General features: G+C 40.6%; 2 protein-coding genes across 2 annotated transcripts; one reads left to right on the top strand and one right to left on the bottom strand.

Moving 5' to 3' along the window:
* Positions 1 to 205: 205 nt before the first annotated feature.
* On the top strand, positions 206 to 3,731 carry LOC105385811 (4F2 cell-surface antigen heavy chain). The gene is made up of 3 exons (XM_038119034.2): positions 206 to 625; positions 996 to 1,135; positions 1,470 to 3,731. The coding sequence occupies exons 1-3, from the start codon at positions 403 to 405 to the stop codon at positions 2,988 to 2,990; spliced, it is 1,884 nt and encodes a 627-aa protein (XP_037974962.2). The 5' UTR covers positions 206 to 402; the 3' UTR covers positions 2,991 to 3,731.
* LOC105385810 (protein expanded) lies at positions 3,598 to 16,420 on the bottom strand. The gene is made up of 4 exons (XM_011556252.3): positions 16,097 to 16,420; positions 8,678 to 8,926; positions 8,385 to 8,464; positions 3,598 to 8,264 (listed from the first exon to the last, which is right to left on the bottom strand). Exons 2-4 carry the CDS (start codon positions 8,895 to 8,897, stop codon positions 4,752 to 4,754), a joined length of 3,813 nt encoding a protein of 1,270 aa, XP_011554554.3. The 5' UTR covers positions 8,898 to 8,926; positions 16,097 to 16,420; the 3' UTR covers positions 3,598 to 4,751.
* Between the last annotated feature and the right edge of the window lie 2,350 nt (positions 16,421 to 18,770).

The following is an 18,770-nucleotide window of genomic DNA, read 5'->3' on the forward strand; positions in this document are numbered from 1 at the left end:
AGGGATAGAGGTCTTTTAGCCTCCACACCTCCAAGAATCCTAGCAAAGCGAGTTTTCTGAGCGAGCGTTTCTGAGTTATGACCTGGTTGACATATATCTCTGGTTATGACCCTACTGTCTATGCCGTTATGTTAATAGGTTTATTATTCTGAGCTAGTCCATTCAGTGACAGGTCAGTGACAGAAGAGCTCGTATTGACAGTGACAGCTACTACTGTCAGTGTCAGGAAAAAAACAAAATAAATTCCTGAAATTCTGGCCAATTTTTCCGAAAATAGATTATTTGATTCGGATTGCATGTGAACTTCTTGAAAAGTACCAAATTACAATTAATACCACACGGAAATTGTACACAAAACACCTATATTTCCCTTCGTAAATGTTAAATCAATAGTGTTTCAAAATGAGTGAATTGGTACCAGAGTTAGAGGGGCCGGATAACAACAATAGCGGGACAGATCTGGAGACCTTGGACTATTTACGCGGCGTAAAGTCCTCAACATGCCTGCTGCTGCCGACGACCCCCAGCCCCACTGCCCTGGACTTCCAACACCCTCTGTCGGATCAGATGACCGACGCCGCATTCCTAACGCTCAATGATGAGACCAGTGACCTTAAGAATATTGGTATGTGTTTTATTGGAGCCAATTAGCTGTAGTTAGGAGTTGTAATGACTGGCTCATGTTGGAGACAGATAATGTTATGAATTTTTAAATTAGATTGTTTTCATGTTTTTTATGTAAACAAGTAGATCTTTTGAACTTACTAAACAATTAATAATCATAATTGACAATTAACGGTTATTATTTCACCCTCAATTTGATTATGATTACAAAAGGTCCTATTTATTTCTCACAAAGTAGTTGTGTACAATGGTAAACTCAACACTACAACACTAGTATATAAACCTGTCCACAAAGGTCCATTACAGGTGCAGGCACTTGAACTATTAAAAAATAGAATAGTTACCATATCATACATACAATAATATTCCAGATACATCAGCGGGAGACTCCAGCTCGTCAGCGGACTCAAACTCGGTGGTGCAGGACCCTGTCAGCGCTCAACTCATCAACAACATCAGCATGCTGGAGTATCAGACCCTGAGCAAGAACGGAGACCATATCCTGAACCAGGTCAGTATTTAGTGTACTATGTGATTAAGTGTGTGACTGATTACCTATCCCTATTTGATTCCCTTTTGCTCTGGGATGCTTCAAGGCCCCAAGGATTAACCTATGTGCTATACTGTAGATGACAATAATAAATACTTATGTGGAAACAGACTGATCTAAATATAAAATATGCTGTACATATTTTCATCAATTCATTCATGATTCACAATATTTTACTTTACTATTTCTATGGCACTCAATTAAATACTCACTTAACCTATAATTATTCTCACCTTGAAGCCATACCATAAAATATTTGATAGATTACCATAAAATAGTTGTATTTTATGAACAGGTGGAGGACTGCAAACTCAACGGCAACCTCAATGTTGGCAACCGGAAACTCCCTGGCTTCATCAACTGGAACTGGGCTGTCATCAGAAAGGTACTCCTTTGGATTGTTCTCTCTGGCCTCATAGCCTGTCTCGGCGCCATCATCGCTATGATTGTTACCATACCAACCTCCTGCAACCCTGACCTCCCCTGGTACCAAGGGAAGGTAATCTACGAAATATTCCCAGCCAGCTTCAAGGATTCCAACAATGATGGAATTGGAGACTTGAAAGGAATCATAAAGAAACTTGACTACATAGAGGAGCTTGGGGCATCAGCCATCAGACTCAACTACATCTTTGAGGCTTCCAACTATCCTGATCATTATTACAACACAACCTCCTTGATCAGGATTGATAGAAGCATTGGAACCGACAAGGACTTCAAAAACCTTGTAGGTGCAGCACACAGCAGGAACATGTTTGTTGTTATAGACATACCTGTCATCTCAATAGCTACGCCAGTGTTCTCGCGAAACTTGAATGTCTCTCACACAATACTCACTTCGAACGGCACAGTTCTAGACTACTTCGACCCGACCTCGGACGCCATAGCGTACTGGTCTAAGGTCCAAAACGTCGATGGGTTTTATCTGAAAAACCTTGAAAAGTTCGTTGACGACGTAAACTTCGGCAGCACCCTTCAAATCTGGAAACAGATGATTGGCGCCGGCAAAATATTCATAGCCAGTGAAGCAGCTCTGCAAAAAGCTAAAGGAGACTCACTCCACATCCTGCTATCGAGGGTTGATTTAATCGATGTCCCTTTACACCTAAATAACGACATAACTCATGTGAAGAACCGGATAGACGAAGTTCTTTCTGGGCCTCTGTGGTCCAAGCCTCATTACCCGTGGGTTCTATGGAACATTGGGGACATCGACAGTGAGAGGATTGCCAGTAAACAAATGAACAACACTCTGGTTTTGCGAGTCCTTCAATTCTCCCTTCCTGGCACCATCAATATGTTTTACGGTGACGAAATAGGCCTCGGAGGAATATCTTCCAAAGACGTTGAGCACGACTTCCACGAGCACAAGCATGTGCATAACGTCCCGCCAATGATGTTTCCGGGAATAGACGATAAAGAGAACAGCGGGAAAGTACTATCATGGAACTCCAAGTCTTCCTTAGACCCCAACTACCACTACCTGGAAATAATAAAGAGTCTCACCAAAGTCAGACTGAACACTCCGACTATTTACCTGAACGGAATATTTAAAGAAGGGAATATATTCAAGAATGCGGAGGTGCGGCAAACGGAGAATGACCTCGTGGTGGTCGAGCGTTGGTTTCCCAGAAGGAATACTTGCGTGTTTGTCGGGAATCTGGGGAACTCGTCGATAACTACTGACCTTTCCACGATGTTCTATGGGGGAACAGTGATCGCCGGTACTAACACCAGCCTCATCGGGCAGGTTCTTTACTTCGAAAAGATCACTTTTCTTCCGAATTCCGGTGTTATATTGAAACTGGAAAAGTAATTGACGTTTGAATCCTATCGTAGCCATTAGAGCGTTTCTTGAGCGCTGGTCTTCTCTGATTTGTTTTTATTGTATCTCGTCAGTAAAAATTCATGCCTCTTTTTATCATAAAATCCAACTGTTGTAACAAAAATTTGAGGACTAGCGGTCAAGATTGCTATGTAGGAGAGAACCTCATTTAAACTTACAATCTCAATCATTAGGTGCAGAGTTTTAGAAACGAAGCCCTAAGTAGGTATTATTTAATCGTAAGGATAATAGTTTTACCTATCTATGCTATTGGATGGCTGCCATATTGAAGAATCTTCATTGGTATTTGATGTACTTATAGGTTTTGATACGTATAACCACGATATTTCTTAACAGAATCTCAAAATGTATTTTCATTTGTTATATGATTTGTAGTAATGTAAGTATTAAGTTTTTTAATTATGTTTTTAATTATTGTATTATACGGTACGGTATTTAGGGAGCAACCGTACCTACTTCTAACCAAAAATGTAGAGCTAATTAGATAATACTTCCCAAAGATGTTTGTCAGTATTTTATTCCTTAATTTACCAAAGATTGTACTTACCTACTTAGTAGTTGAAAAATCAAACACATGTTTTATATTGCGATTTTTTAATGTAAATTATTTACATTTGTACACAGTTGAAACAATATGTACTTTGTGAATGTTTAACCTAGTTAAATTATATACACACGATGGCCGTAAACAAAATAAATAGTTGCAGATATTATTATCATTATCATTTACTATGATTGAGCAATGACTTGTATTTTAGTTAAATCACAATTTTTCTTACATTATTCTTAAATAGAGCGAGTATTTAATTTATAAATCTGTCCTGCCATTATGCACCCATATGGCTTACAATATTCCACTTACAAGCAACTACCAACTCAATGCTATCCTCACGTTTCTTAAAGAGTTCAATATAAGTGTGAAACAAGTGCAAAAAGTTTTAATCACACGATCTTTTTCAGTCATTTATTGACTTAAAAAGCTACATACATTGATTCTTTGAGAAACTTAAGGTTAGGTAGGAATTAACTGAATTAACAATGACTGAAATATTTTTAAACCTACCAACAGTGGCGTGATGGATTGATTGTACCTACATAAGTTTCCTGTAGGTGGGTGGACTAGTAGAAAATGCTTATAGCATTAAGTCCACCCTTTGTACACTTATACATATTTATTTAGCGTGCAATAAAGAATGAAATAATAATTACTATTGTAACAGGAGTTGCATCTACTCGTAGCCAAAAACATAATTCATAATTTGAAACAAATTATGGCACACAAGACCAATAATGGGCAACAAAATACCTAATCGAAAAAAAAGAAAGAATTGCATGCATACATACACATACACAGTCAAAACATGAAGTCGCTAACTAACGCTGTAATATTTTTATGATTTTAACATCACACATCGTGACCATTTATTGAACGAATATGATGGTAAGTAAAATTTTTGCTATTCATACATGGAATATGATGACCGATGGCGCAGAGGTTAGCTAAACTGGCTTTTGTGCCAAATGTCCTGGATTCTATGAGTGTGTGGAATGTCAAGTTTTGTTTTGGAATGTATTTACCAGTACATAACATAATATATTTACTGTTGCAGGTATAAAGCTCAGTCTTGCTTGACTACACTATATTATGGCGCAAAGGGAGATTCTTATGGAAGCACATAGTGTTGGAAGAATAGATACAAAGTGAAGACTAATATCTAAATGAGGCAATGGTCATGAACTAGGATGTACTCTTTTAGTTTTGGCGACGCTCGACGGATGCATCACGTAAGTGTTGGACATGGCCCGAGGAGTGTGCGGGTCTGAGCCAGGCAGTGCCGGGAGCTTATCCTTCGGGTTTCTGATCAACAGCTTCTTCCCAAGAGCATCGGGCGCTACCTGCTTCAGACTACAATCTTGCTTAATCTTAACATCTAAGTTATCGGTGGTGTTTGGAATAGACTTAGCACTCACTTTGTTTTCACTATCACAGTCACCTGTCTGCTTACTAGTTTTGGAAGCACCGAACGCTTTCGTCTGCTTTAGTAACGACCGGTCGTTACAGAGAGCTGCTATTAAGGGAAGGTCCAAGTTCTTGCTCTTTTCTCTGAGAGTCTTTATGTCTAAATCACAATTAGCGTCTTTCACTTTACCACTGTGGTCACTGTTCACTTCTAAGCTGGAGCTTGGCAGCTTGACGTCTCGCAAATGCGAGGGGAGTTTCTTCTTGTGTTCGTACGGCGGCGGAGGCGGCGGCGGCATTCGCCTCGACCTCATCGACGTCATCGGTGGCGGGTCCCTGGCATTCAGTATGTTTTCATCGGACTTTGTTCGCGGGAAAAACGAGGCTTCTGGAATCCTCGATGCTATCAGAGGCCGGTCCATGTGCATAGAATGGTTGCTCACCGATGAAGTCCGACTGTTCAATGAGTACAAGCTGGTCCGGTTTCCTGGTAGCTGCACGTATGAGTCGGACAGATTCTGTATGGATCCGTACATCGACGATGTTGAAAGTGTCGTCGATAAGAACGGCGTACTCCTGTACTGTACATGACTCTTGTGCATGTTGGAAACTCGAGATTCTGTAAGTTTGTGATCAAGGTAGTTTTGTTGCGATATTGCCGGGTCCTGCATCGGATAGTATACGTAGTCGACATCGCTGTACAGTTGTTGGTGGAACATGGGGTTGTGCGGTGGCGGCGGGGGCGGCAGGCGTGAGGCGGGCGGCGGCGGGGGCAGGCGGGAGCGCCGCGGCGGGGGAGGGGGAGGCAGCTTCATCATCGCCACCAGAACATTTGAGTCCACCCGTGTCGGCAGTTCCCGAGATGGCGAGAGGCTCTGACTCACCATCCCCTGAGCCAATTTAGATCGATCAGCTCTGCGACTAGACGCCTGATGTCTTTTTGACTTCTGGAACCGATGTTCTAAAACCATTGGACTCGCAAAAGTTCTTTCACTCGACCCTCCGACTTCTCCTGCCTCTGCTTTAAGGATTGTTATCATTGGTTTTGACGTAACAACGCGAGCAGTTACTTCCTCCTTTTCTAGTAGTTTAGTTGTTGTAGGGGTGGTCGGGCCAGGGTAGGCTGGCGGGGCTTTCATCGGCGAAGAGACAGTCGATGGGACAGTCTTGTGATTGTACTCGTAGGGTGGTGGTGGTTTGTTAGGAAATCTGGGGTTTAATATCTCACTCTCCCCGATATCTAGAATGTTCGGTAAAGACAAGTTGAGCACTTTCCGACTGTCTGTCCTTGCTGGTGGTGTAGGTGGTCGGTCAAAGAAGGACCCCTCGGGGTTATTGTCATCGGAAGGTGCCGTGTCCTCATGTCCCTGAATGTAACTGTCACCAGAAAACGGCAGAGGCAGTCGCACATAATCCGATACTGAGTCGAGGGTGTCGCTCACTGACTGGCGCTTAGGGTAGACTCCTCGACCTACAATTAGATCACTGAGTTCACTTGCACTTAGCAGATTATGCTTATTGTCCGTCGGGTCACTACCGTCACCGTGAAACGAAACGGCACTTACACTTGAATTAGTCCTTTCTCTAAACGCACTCTCTTTGCTATCATTTTCCTGTATGTGGAAGGGTGTTGCTCCGTCGACACAATCACTGCTGCCCAAATGACGCTTTGATTGAATCCTAAGCGCACCATTTATTTTGGCTACTCTTTCTGATTTGCTTTTCAATATCGATGAAACACTATCTATGTCAGCCAAGTCGTTTTCCTTTGCGGGCTTGTATTCGCCATAATGTGACTCGTTGTAATCTGTCCGGCTGTCTTCCGAAGCAAGTTCCATCTTGGATTCAGTAGTTACTTCTGAACTGCCCATAGTATATACTCCACTGGTCTCACTAGAGGCAGCAATCGTAGCTGGTTGGCCGAGGCCGTCATACAATGCTGATGCTGTGTCTTGAGGATATTCAGTTTCAATTCCCACAGTACTGTTGTCACTAAGCATTGAGTTCTGTGCCGTGTGACTAAAGCCTAGTTCTAAACTGCTTGCATCAGATGCTCTGCTAAGCGTACTGAGTCCCGCTCGAGCCATTATAACTGTGCTGCAAGACGATGAACATTGCGATCCTGTGCATTTGAATTTATTAGAGACCGGACTGCTGTTTGAATTCTCAGTGGCATTTTGATCGGGCAGTGAAACACTTTCATCCATTTGACTTGACTTCTGTGCCACATCCGTGGAACCGCACGCAATGTTAAAACTGTCCGAAACGGTGTCATCTTTGTTTTTACTGACACGTGCTCTACTTTGCGTTTTTCCTAATTGCAACGAAGATGTTTTTGTCAGAGGGCTCTTTTGGACTAAGTATGAGTTGCTGGTGTCGAGTAAGTGAGCAAAGGCCAAACTTTCAGTGGAAGGTGCTGGAGGAGTGTCAATCATTATTTCAAGTTCGTCTTCCGATTGTACTCTATCACTGACGATTCCTGACGTAGTATTGGAGCTGGTAGTAGAAATCACTGATATTCTCTGCTCGCTTTTATTTTGGCTATACTGAATGTTAAGTGATTTTGTGTATCCGAAGCAACTTTTTTGTTCTTCCTCCTCTTTCAGTAATATCTCGTTCAGTTTAGGTGCAATCTTCATTGAAAATTGATGTGTTTCTTTGCACAACGCAAACAGATATTTACACTTATCATCACTTGAAGAATACAGCGTTATCTTTCCTTCTTCGGTTCTGATTTCGAATTTCTTCCTATCAAAACTTAGTTTACCGATAGAGCTCCAGATGAACGTCGACACGGGTCCATTGTTGGGCAGAATTTTGATGCCTTTTGCTGTGACTAGTAGCCAGACCGTGCCAGGCTCCGGTTCGGTCTTGGATTGTTTCAGTCGGTATCTGTGTGAATTGATGGTGTCTTGTAGGAAGCAGACTTCGCGGATGAATCGCATTTCGGCGTCTGCCTTCGAGAGTCCCTTGTGTTCTCTATGGCAGGCGCGCATGGCTGCGGAGACCCAGTCTCCCGTGAGGGAGGGGGGTGCGTAATCGTCCACATTGAAGTAGTCTCTGTCTTCATAGGTCTCGGCATCTCCGTATTCGGCCTGTAGTGCCAGGCCTGTCAGGAGGAGCAAGACCTCGGCTGGGAGAGCGTCTCGGTGCCGCACGTTCAGCCTGAGCTGGAGGAAGTAGTAGTGGCGGCCCACGTCGTCATGCAGCAGTAGTGGACTCTCCACGTGAAACTGGACCACTAGATGGAGTTCTAGTAGGGGTTTCCCGTTGGCGTCCAGTCCCTGCAGAATAACAAAAGCTCATAAGCATACAGCGTTGTTGTTGAAAATAAAGTCAAAATGCAATCTTACTAAAAGTCAATCAGAATTTGGATATGAAAACTATTGATTTTTATAACTTACATGAGTATGAGACGATCTCCAGCTCTTTGGCGCATATTTAGATAGTTTGCTGTCTAAATCCACGAACCAATATTCTCCATCTGAAATAAAAATACGACACCACATTACAATCACGAACAGCGTCCGCCAGACCATTTGCGTTTGTCATACGTGGGCACACCCGAGAACAATAGATAAAGAAAATAATGATAGCCAAGCACAATAGTCATAGAGTCAAGGCTACGCATTGTTTCGATGCGTCTACAGCGACAGTCTATATCTATGTGTTTGTCACTTAGGTATAGTCTACTCACTTTGCATGACGGCCAAGCCGAAGAGTTCTGTGTCGGTCATGCCTTGTAACTGTGCATGGGCATTGGCGAGGGCCCGGAGTTCTCTGACCCTGGCCTTGGCTTCGACCACCAGATGGAGGGGCTGCTGGGCCGGCACCCTCAGGGCCACCAGCCGCGCGCCGGCTCCGAGCGTCGTGGCCTCGACGCCCAGCGTCCCGCGAACCGAACACAGAGCACGCATGTCGCATCTCGAGACCACGTTTACCCCACCTGCGGACAATGATTACACGTTGAAATATTTTCGGGGTTGAGATATAGTCTTTGTTTGAAGAGGAGTGTATGTGTTATTAGCGGGATATGTTGGAAGGGGCAAAGTCTCAGCTAGAATGGCATTCAAGATTTATCTTGGTGAAGATTCATGTTTGTGTTGGGACCAAGAATCAATCACCACCACCACTAAGATTGGCAATTAATTTTAAAAAGCTCTACCGTTCGTGATTACCGGAATCGTATGTGATTACCAGAATAGGACGAGTTAACGTGTTACGTATTGTTTTAATTTTTTTAGGAGTCGGCTATAAGGTTTCACTTTTCTTTTAAATTTAGGTATCACAACAGAAACAATCCAATATCGTTGTAGAGTTGGGTTTCCTTAAAGTAGTCTGCAAAGTTAGTATCGTCGCCGTTAGGATTCGTGCACTTTCCAAAGTTTCCATACATTACCTACTGCAGAGACTGCGTTTTTCCATGTTCCTTATTATTGTAATAAATACAAGTCCCTATAGTTATATATTTAATATATTTGGATGCATAATTTTCATGAAGAGCCATCCAGAAAATATTCGTTTTTCTCAATGGAGCCTAATGCTATGTTTAGTTTCTTAAATCCTCTAAAACATCATTATTGATTTCGTAGAGACCGCTCTAGCTAGCTACACATTCCGAATCATTTAAAACGGGCATAACGTTGACACAATTTTATTTTAATATTATTCATTTCGAACAAGTTACATGAGCAAATTGCGGAGATATCACCTACATTTTGTTCTACAAGCAGAACGAATTTTTATGTTCAATATTTTACATTCATTTACATCCTGCATCGGTAAGCTAGATTGACAACTTTTTTATTGATAGAATGATCCACATTTGGAGCTTCTAGTTACATGATAGGTTGCTATTTGTCGAGATAGCTAGCTGTTAGCTATACACAATAACTTCCTCTATACAGATCGGCGCAAGCGCAAGAATGTCCGGAGTCCCAGACCCGTGCCATCTGTGCATTCCATAACTTTTTTTACTCTCTTTTTTCCATACAGAATCTCCTTTAGCTACCTGCGACCTTTAAGGTTCACATTGTTCCTTTTATGCGGCCGGCTCTTATTATATTCGACGATTCCACGGTATTTCTAAACTTTTGAATTTGAATATTTATCACATTAATAACGAAATTAACTCATTGCAATTAAAATCAATGGCCAATGAGTAAACCCGTTGACTTTTTTGTGCCAAATAGGTACCGGAGTATTTGTCACTGAAGGCTAATTGGGTAAAGGCAAAAATTATGAGCTTTGCCTCGGATGTTTTTGCTACCATGCCACTACCAGTTTTAAAAATGCGTCCTGTTTTAGCCTCTACTCTTGAAATGCTGAACTTATATTTTCGTTATAGGTAATATACCTAACAGTCGGGTTGCCCACTTACCCGACAACTCTCTCAGCACAAGCTTGCTTGTGTTGGGGTCCACCAACCCGCACTTGGCCAGCGTGGTGGACTAGGCCTAAACCCTTCCTTCATTGGAAGGAGACCCGTGCCCCAGCAGTGGGGACGTAATGGGTCGTGATGATGATGAATATACCTAACTTAATAACTTGTTTTTTTATTTAATTTACTATGCTTCAATCATATGTAGACCTCTGCTTATTTCTTGTAAAGATTCTAGGGATAAACGTACTACCATTGACATGTCTTATTGTTGGTCTTGGAATCTAGACTCTAATATTATGCAAGATGGTTAAATGTAAAGGTTTAGACACACACTTTACCGAGTGCCTAGATACAAAAAATACTTAGGCTGAGGCATGTCTTAAAACGGTCAACGTAATTTCTTAAAACATTCTCAGTTAGAATAAAAACTTGTATTACGAGTTCTGATCCGAGCATTCTTCAAAGCATTCCAAAAACTAGACACGAATAAATTTCATCCCATCCGGTACCTCTGTGGTTCTTCGTTTCTTGATAACAACATGTTTTTAGTGTTCCGTACTGGAATGTTTCAAACCGAATCGGTACTTGTTACGTTATACCCTTCCTTATTAATCTTATCATGCATTAGCCAAAGCATTTAGGGGCTACTAGAAGTAGCCTTGTCCGAAAAAGGTTGCAAGGATTTCATAAACCTATCGCGGCTCGTGGTACGGAACACGGATTGCGCCAGAGCGACTTGCACTTGCCCAGTTTTTGTTTTAGTAAATGCGCGATAGTTTGTGATGGCGCGCAGGCGCAGCGGGAGGGGCGGACCGGTCGCGCGGGGCGCGGGGTGCGGCGCGGGGCGCGGGCGGCGGGGCGCTACGTAAGCGCGGTAGCAGCGGCCGGCGCGAGGAATGCGGACGACCTTCGGATGCCGAGCGCCCCTCCCCCGGCCAGATCTCGCGTCCCCGCATACCTACCTCCGCTGTCTCTGCCTCCATTTTTCGACGTCTCGCCAGCCACTTTGACACTTCTCAATTTGTAAGGTCCACATCTGATGGAATTTCCGAACGGGTTCCTCTATAATTTTACTACATATTCGAATTGATTCCACATTTGATTCTCGTTTGGACGGCTTCCGTAAACATATTTTGAATGTATTAAATCCGCCGTGATGATCTAAAGGTCTAAAGGGTTTTTTTAAAGCTCGAACTAAATTTTCACTTGAGTCTTTCTAAGTTTTGTTAATTTCTCATATGTATATTTCTATAAGGTAGAGTTTTTAAGATAGAGCAAAACTAACTAATCTGTCTACTTATAAATCTATTTTAAGTATCAAATTCTGAAGGTGGAGATCAATAAAACACTAGTAAATTGTCTCCAAAGAACTAATGTAATAAATTAGCAGAAACTTTTTTATTAAAATGTTTTTATCATTTATGTGAGCAAGGCTGAGTAACAGTTAAAGAATAACATGCTGTGTAGCGTAGAAGGCTCAGCATATGTAATGTTACACAGTGTAAATCATTTAAATAGATCGCTTTAACCAAAAAGCTCTACATATTATATTTATGTGGATCATAATACTAAGCAATAAGAACTCCCTATACTTGCATTCAAAATTAACTGTTACGAAGCAAAAATTAAGAATTATATCGATATCAATATATTGCAACTATTAGGAAATTATAAAAATGTGATAATGATAATGCTGCCTACAGAGACTGTACCTTTTGCAGAAGAAGTAGAGATGGATATGACGATTAACTTGTGAGAATTATAGTATACTAGCTGTCCCCGCGCGCTTCGCTTTGCCTTAAAAAAATTTCCCGTGGGAATTCCGGGATAAAAAGTACCCTATGTTCTTTCCCAGGGTCTAGACCGTATGTATACCAAATTTCATTCAAATCCGTTCAGTAGTTTTGGCGTGAAAGAGTAACAGACAGACAGACAGACAGACACAGTTACTTTCGCATTTATAATATTAGTTAGGATGGAACTAAATTAAAGGCTTGCAAGAAACAAACGACTAATTTCACTCCACCGAATATTGCTACCCGATAATCATAACACGATAATTATTTGCTACAGGTGACGTTTTTATAAATTCTCGGAGTTTCTTTATTAGACATGATTAACATAAACACGATGATTAGATTAACTTTAAGGAACCCATACCTAAAAGTACCAAATCGATTGCTAAATATCAAAATATCCTACCAGACGAATCTCAAAGGATTAAAAAAAATTTAAGTCACATATAAATTTTTGACGATGATTAAAGATCATTACAATACATCGTAGTGAAATATTTTGGAAAATGTCGCAGGAGTTTTCTTTTCTTGCATGATATAAACGAGAAATATTCCGCACGTGTAAAGATAAGATTTATATACTTATTACAGTGAAATAATTAAAGAGGTTTATTACAGAATTACAGGTAAGTACTTACTTGAATTCATATGGATAGAATCAGGTAGAATTAAAGCCTGCTTACTCAACTAGGTCTATCTACAGTTTCTATAAGTATAGTCAATAAAGTTTAACTATCACTGATTGTTACAGCCTATAACAGACACATAAAACAATGGAAAGCAAGCCTTACAAGCTGAAGTAAGTGGCACGGGTCTGCTTCCAATGAAGGAAAGGTAGCTCTGATTTTTAGAATCCTAGAGCATGGCTCATCTCATAAGCAGTACCAGTGAGACAGTTTAAATCGGTGGAGCAGGCCAAACGACCCGTTTCTGCACTATGGAATAGGATGCATGGGAAGTTTGTTCGCGCTTTGAAGTATAACAAACAACCGTGTGCATTTCAAAGTAACTTCTTCAAGGCATATCTTCCCCCAGCACAAGTTTGCTAGACTAGCCCTAAGGGCTGATGGAAAAATCTATCGATAGTCGGTACACCACCCCAAATAGTAGATACGTTTAGTAACTGAGCGTCGTTAATAAATAACAAAAGATTAAAAAATGCGGTGCTGGTAGAGTGTTAATAGAGAGATGATCTCGTGAGATGTTCCAATGACTTCTTTTGAATTCATATTTCATCGCTGTGGTAGTGAATGAAAACATGATAAATCCTGAAAATCTGATAAATCATGTACCAACCCTCCAAATTTTGATAGAATGTTTGCTAGTAATTATGAATTTCAGTCATTAATTAATTAGGAGTTAATTAGTAAATAATCGTTAGCTAGTTCACCTTAATTATATTCGCAGAATCGGATCTTACAATTATAACTTATTATACCTAAGTGTTATTATATACTTTACCTATACATTTAGATTGGATAACTATCTATCTTCTTCGCTGCCATCTAATATTGGAGATTACATTTTGGTTAAATAAATTGCGTTGTGTTCTAAAATAATCTTATTTATTTAGATTTTGTGCATAAAATTCAATAATAGATTTTTGTGCATGCTTAAAGAGCAGTTAAAAGGTAGGTCTCTTAAAATCTTTAACAGGTTGCAGGCGTAGTTACTTTTATTCTCAGTTTATAATAATATTGAAGAAGGCATTTTTCACATTATGTTTATTTTATGCCTATCAGACAGCAATACCGTAGCGCATGGCATTGCATAGCTTTGCTATGTGTAAACATTATTGTAAAGGTTAACGGTCCAGGATATAAAAATGCATAGTTACATTCGTTATAATTAGATAAGTAGGTACTATTATCTCTATTCCTACATAATATTGACCCCTTATAGTTTCAATTTTGATAGACTATAATAAATTATGTCTTTCGCTATTACTTTTTGAGTCGAGTAGTAGTTACGTCTGTTGGGTCACCGCGTATAGATTATGAACTCTTCACCTTGCTGTGATCTTGATCAATAATCTCCATAGTGCTTATCTAATAGTTTTGTGACTAGATACATTCCATGTCGTACTACATACAACTACGTACAAGTTTTTAAATCAGAGTTAGTATTTTGATATTTTTTGCGATTAGAATTTTGTGTTCTTATTATTACAATATCAAATACTTATTCAGAAAAAATGCGACCTCTAACACACCAGGAATTTCTGGAGGTCATTACTTTATGTTCTGATCGATGTTCATCAGATTATGAGTAATCATAGTCAACGAAGCAATATTTATTCGCTACACCTTTTAACGCTTTTATGTTATTCATTGTTACAAACAAAACAAATGTCTATTTATATCTAGTTGTTATTTTGTTTTGTTAGAACGCTTTTAAATATTTCCTTTCTGTTTGAGTAGGTGTTTGTCTTATCATTTAAAGACTTACAAATACTTACTATTTAACTTCTTTTTTCATTGTTTAATTTTAAAATAGTTTGCTTTAAAGTGTGTTGTTTTTCACAATCACGTGCGTTTTTAATTAAACAGTCGGGTATTTGTGTAGTTTTCATTTCACACGATGTTCTTACGAGCTCACTTATCTGGACAAAGTCAATAATTTACCACTTTGCTTTGTCATTCACTCGTCCTAGATTTGTTTACACAAGCACAGTGGAATGCGGTCGCGGCCAACATATTTAGCTACGTAATGTTTGACTAATGAATCATTATCACACAACTGATATGGTGCCTGCATCAGCTATACTGTTTCTATTTACTAATAGAAACATGATATTTGCTATGTAGCGCTACACGCGACGTGTCTGAGATTGCTTATTAGGGACTGCCTACCTCCTGATAACACATTTTTTGCTGATTATTTATTTCTAATGATATCTATATTTTGTATATCATACCTCTGTTGTTTGTCTGCCTATGTATACTTTGCAACTTTTTCCCAAGAGCTCTGCTATCATTTAAAAGTTTTTCTAGAGAGAATTGTTGGCTTTAAAGCTATTGGAAAAATATTTTCCATCTGTTCTATCCAGAGATGAGACGAGGTAGTTGTGGGTGGACCTCATAAACTTTTGCCTCTGCTCTCAACAATATTTCGTGTTTTTTAGACTAGAGTTTCTTAGCAATTTCAGATGCTACCCATCTATTGATCCAAGCTATCGCCATTGATCCTTATGATCTTGATTTTCAATTTTGTTACCCTGAGGCCCTGTGGTGGCCCATCTAAACCTGAAAAAATATGCTTATTTCTAATATAGTCTTATTGCATTTAAAACGATGAAATCTAATTTCTAAGCCTATGATTCATAAAAGTCAATCAATTCTGCAGCTTATAATATTGTTGATTTCCGTCTCGCGTTTTTTGTTACCTAAATGGCCAATTCAATTTAGTTCATTTTGTTTTGAGTTACTAAACATTGAACGGAAATTGACGTCGTTCATTCATTACCCAAGAATTAACGAGCTACTTTATCATTGCTTTGGGAAACAGTTTTAACTTTCTAAACAATTGTCGGTTTCGAGCCTTTCGATAGAGCGAGAACATTCAGTTCAACTTGATTTTAAATCGTTGCTTTTTATTGTTTTAACCAGAGCCTATTAATTATGTAACTGTTGTATAATATGCTTGCCGTATTGTGGTCTTAATGCTTGGGTTTGAAATGCCAAAGAATGTGGTCCAAACATCTGGTGTTGATTAGTGGCGGGAGCGAGAGCAGATGGCGATGGTGCGAGCGGTCGGTGGTGGTTGGAGCAGGCTGGTGGTGGCGAGGAAGGGCGCAGCGCGAGGTCAGCGGCCGCAGAGCCGCCGCGGCCGGCGCGGGCGCAAGGAATCCCAACTATGCGTATGAAAGTGGCCGCATCGTGAAAGCGCGCGCACCCGCTGCGCCGTCCACACTGCCGTCGAAATCCACACAACTTACCATGAATATATAAATCCAGCCGCTATGCACTAGAGTTAACGTCAACACTATCCGCACGAACCGCATCCATTGAGAGCACTGCACTTATTTACACATAACTTCGATCACGATTGCGTTTGTTTGGCGTGGCGCGGAGCAGCGTCGGGCGTGAGCGCGCGGGAACGACTGAGCGGCGTGGGTCGGTCGGTGAGGCTCGGACCGAAGGCACGCGCAGGGCGCGCCGCGGCTTCCACTGCGGGAGGAATGCGGCGAGATAGTGGCGCGCCGAGAGTGCCGGGGCCCGGGGGTCACTACAAACTGAACCAACGAACGAACCAACGCTGCCATGCAATCCGTACGCTTGATCCAATAAGATACAGTCGTGGTTAGCGCAGCGTTGCGGAGCTTAACTGCTTGGCTTACCTCGACTCTATCTCGTTGCATTATGTACCGGTTGCGTGACTACTCTCGGCCGTTCATTTTCCAATAGATATAAGTGTCCCCCCCGTAGCCTGTAGGTGCGCGACTCTCTGGCGTCGCCGCGCGGAATGCACTCACAGCGGAGCTCCATTAACTGAATACAATTTCCAAATATTCCGAGACCTCTGTGACCCAGCAGGGCGTCGGTGTTTATTGTATGCTTTTATAATGTGTTCGCGTATACGAAAGTTGTTTAACTATATTTAAGTACCTACGTACTTAGGTAAGTATGTAGGTATAATGTAGGAATAAGATAAAATACAGGTAAGTAGGTGTGCAACATTAAGAGCAAATTCTATGCTATAAAGTATCTAAGTACTTAAGTAAACTACTTCTTACATTGCATAATTTTACTGATTTAGTTAGGTACTACTGTGATCTGTGATACTGTCTAGCTTATGTGGTTACCTACGATACTCTACCAAACATCAAATCCAATAAGTAATTCCATATTAGTACTTAATCCATCCTTCCAGCAAAATAACACTTACCTAGAGAATAATGCCTATAGGTATTGATACTAAATACCATATTAGGCAGGGCAGGGTGGCAGATAGAAAAACTACCCGATACCTGCAGAATACCTAGGTATGACCTCAATTAACACTCTTCGGAAATTGGTAAGTAGGTTTCAGAAGTTCCAACCAACCAGGAGTTCTGTCTGCTGTCTATTGGTACAACTTGTACAACTGCTCATCAATATCTACAACAACGAACAATTTCTAAAAAGTCAGTGTCCGTGGCTCTGCGTTAGTCCATAATTTACACAGCTTCATAATATAGCTTCGCTTTTAGCGTTAAGTCCACCCTTTGTACTTTTATTTGTAATATTTGTACAATAAAGAGTTAAATAATAATAATAATATAGGAGACCAAGGTTTTGGTTTTGGGTTCGAATCGAACCACGATCGGCGCAAATTACGATACAAAGTTGCATAGAGGTAACATACCTAACTACTAACACTGTGGTGGTAATGGATGCAATTATGGGGTTCGAAAAGAAACTGAGTAACAAGTAAGTATTTTGGCGCTCATTGGCAGAGACGATAATGGCAAAGGCCATATTAAGCAGAAGTGGCGGATTTACAATCTTGGCCACCCTGCCTAGTTCCCAGCCGCTCTTTCTCTAAGTTCAAGTTAATGGTTTAAGTATACACAATTATTTAGGTCACGGGCGACACGTTAAAAAGACAAATACCTATGAAAAGCAGTAAGAGTTACTTATTTCCCTAATATCTTACGCCCTAGGCCCGGCGCGGCGGGCCTCATGGGAAATCGGTCACAGTCAGAGCAGCAGTTCAGCAGGGGACGAATAAGGATTAAGTAGGTACTTAATAAAGATTATGACAATGATACGAACGAAGTTCCATACAGTACGTAGTTAATTATACCTTATTCAAATAGTTAGGTAAGTACATGTCTACTGTGGAATTTAATAATATGGTGGATATTAAAATAAACCCTAAGCACCATGTAACATATAAGCATGTTACCTAACTAGTTTAATTTGATTCTTATTATATAGGTACACCATAATAAACTGAAGGCGAAAAGAACGCTTCAATGCCCTGTCCCATTTCCAGACCTATCCTTATCAGAAGGAATAGCACAGGGCGCAAGACGTGACAATAAGTAGTTAATTTTCCGTTGTACTCTCGACGCAAAACTTATGTCACGCCTTGACTTGCGCGTCTTACGCCCCGTGCTAGGCTAGGTTGTCGTATTATCTGTCTAGAACGGTGGAGGGCGTCCCATTATACTACGCTGGTTTGTTCACATAGTCTCCAGTGTCTCCACTCGAGAACTCGTATAAAGCCCGACCGTAACGTTCATCGCATCGGGTCTTCCCAGTTCTACGCAATATTCCTACAAGGTAAATATAAACCACCCGAAGGACAAATCCGGTATTATCTCATGACGATTTTTAATTTACAATCCATAGAATAATAAATTTTAGCCGAGCGAAGCGAGATACCGTCATTATTCAGAGAGTTTTAGTTACCTATAATATAGCAAGGGTCCGTTCTATTCTTCATGATATGTTTTTTCCGCATATGGCATTTTCAAAGACTTGTGTCTTCCTCTGTGGTTTTTAGTCATGAAAGTAATAATAAGACATACTTCTATGCTTTTACACATTTATTGTATACAGATTTTTATATTTATTTATCTAATAAGTTGATTTATTTAATAAACAATAAAAAACGGGCCCGGA

The sequence above is a fragment of the Plutella xylostella genome, chromosome 12 (assembly GCF_932276165.1).
Source record: "Plutella xylostella chromosome 12, ilPluXylo3.1, whole genome shotgun sequence".
Taxonomy (NCBI): Eukaryota; Metazoa; Arthropoda; class Insecta; order Lepidoptera; family Plutellidae; genus Plutella; species Plutella xylostella.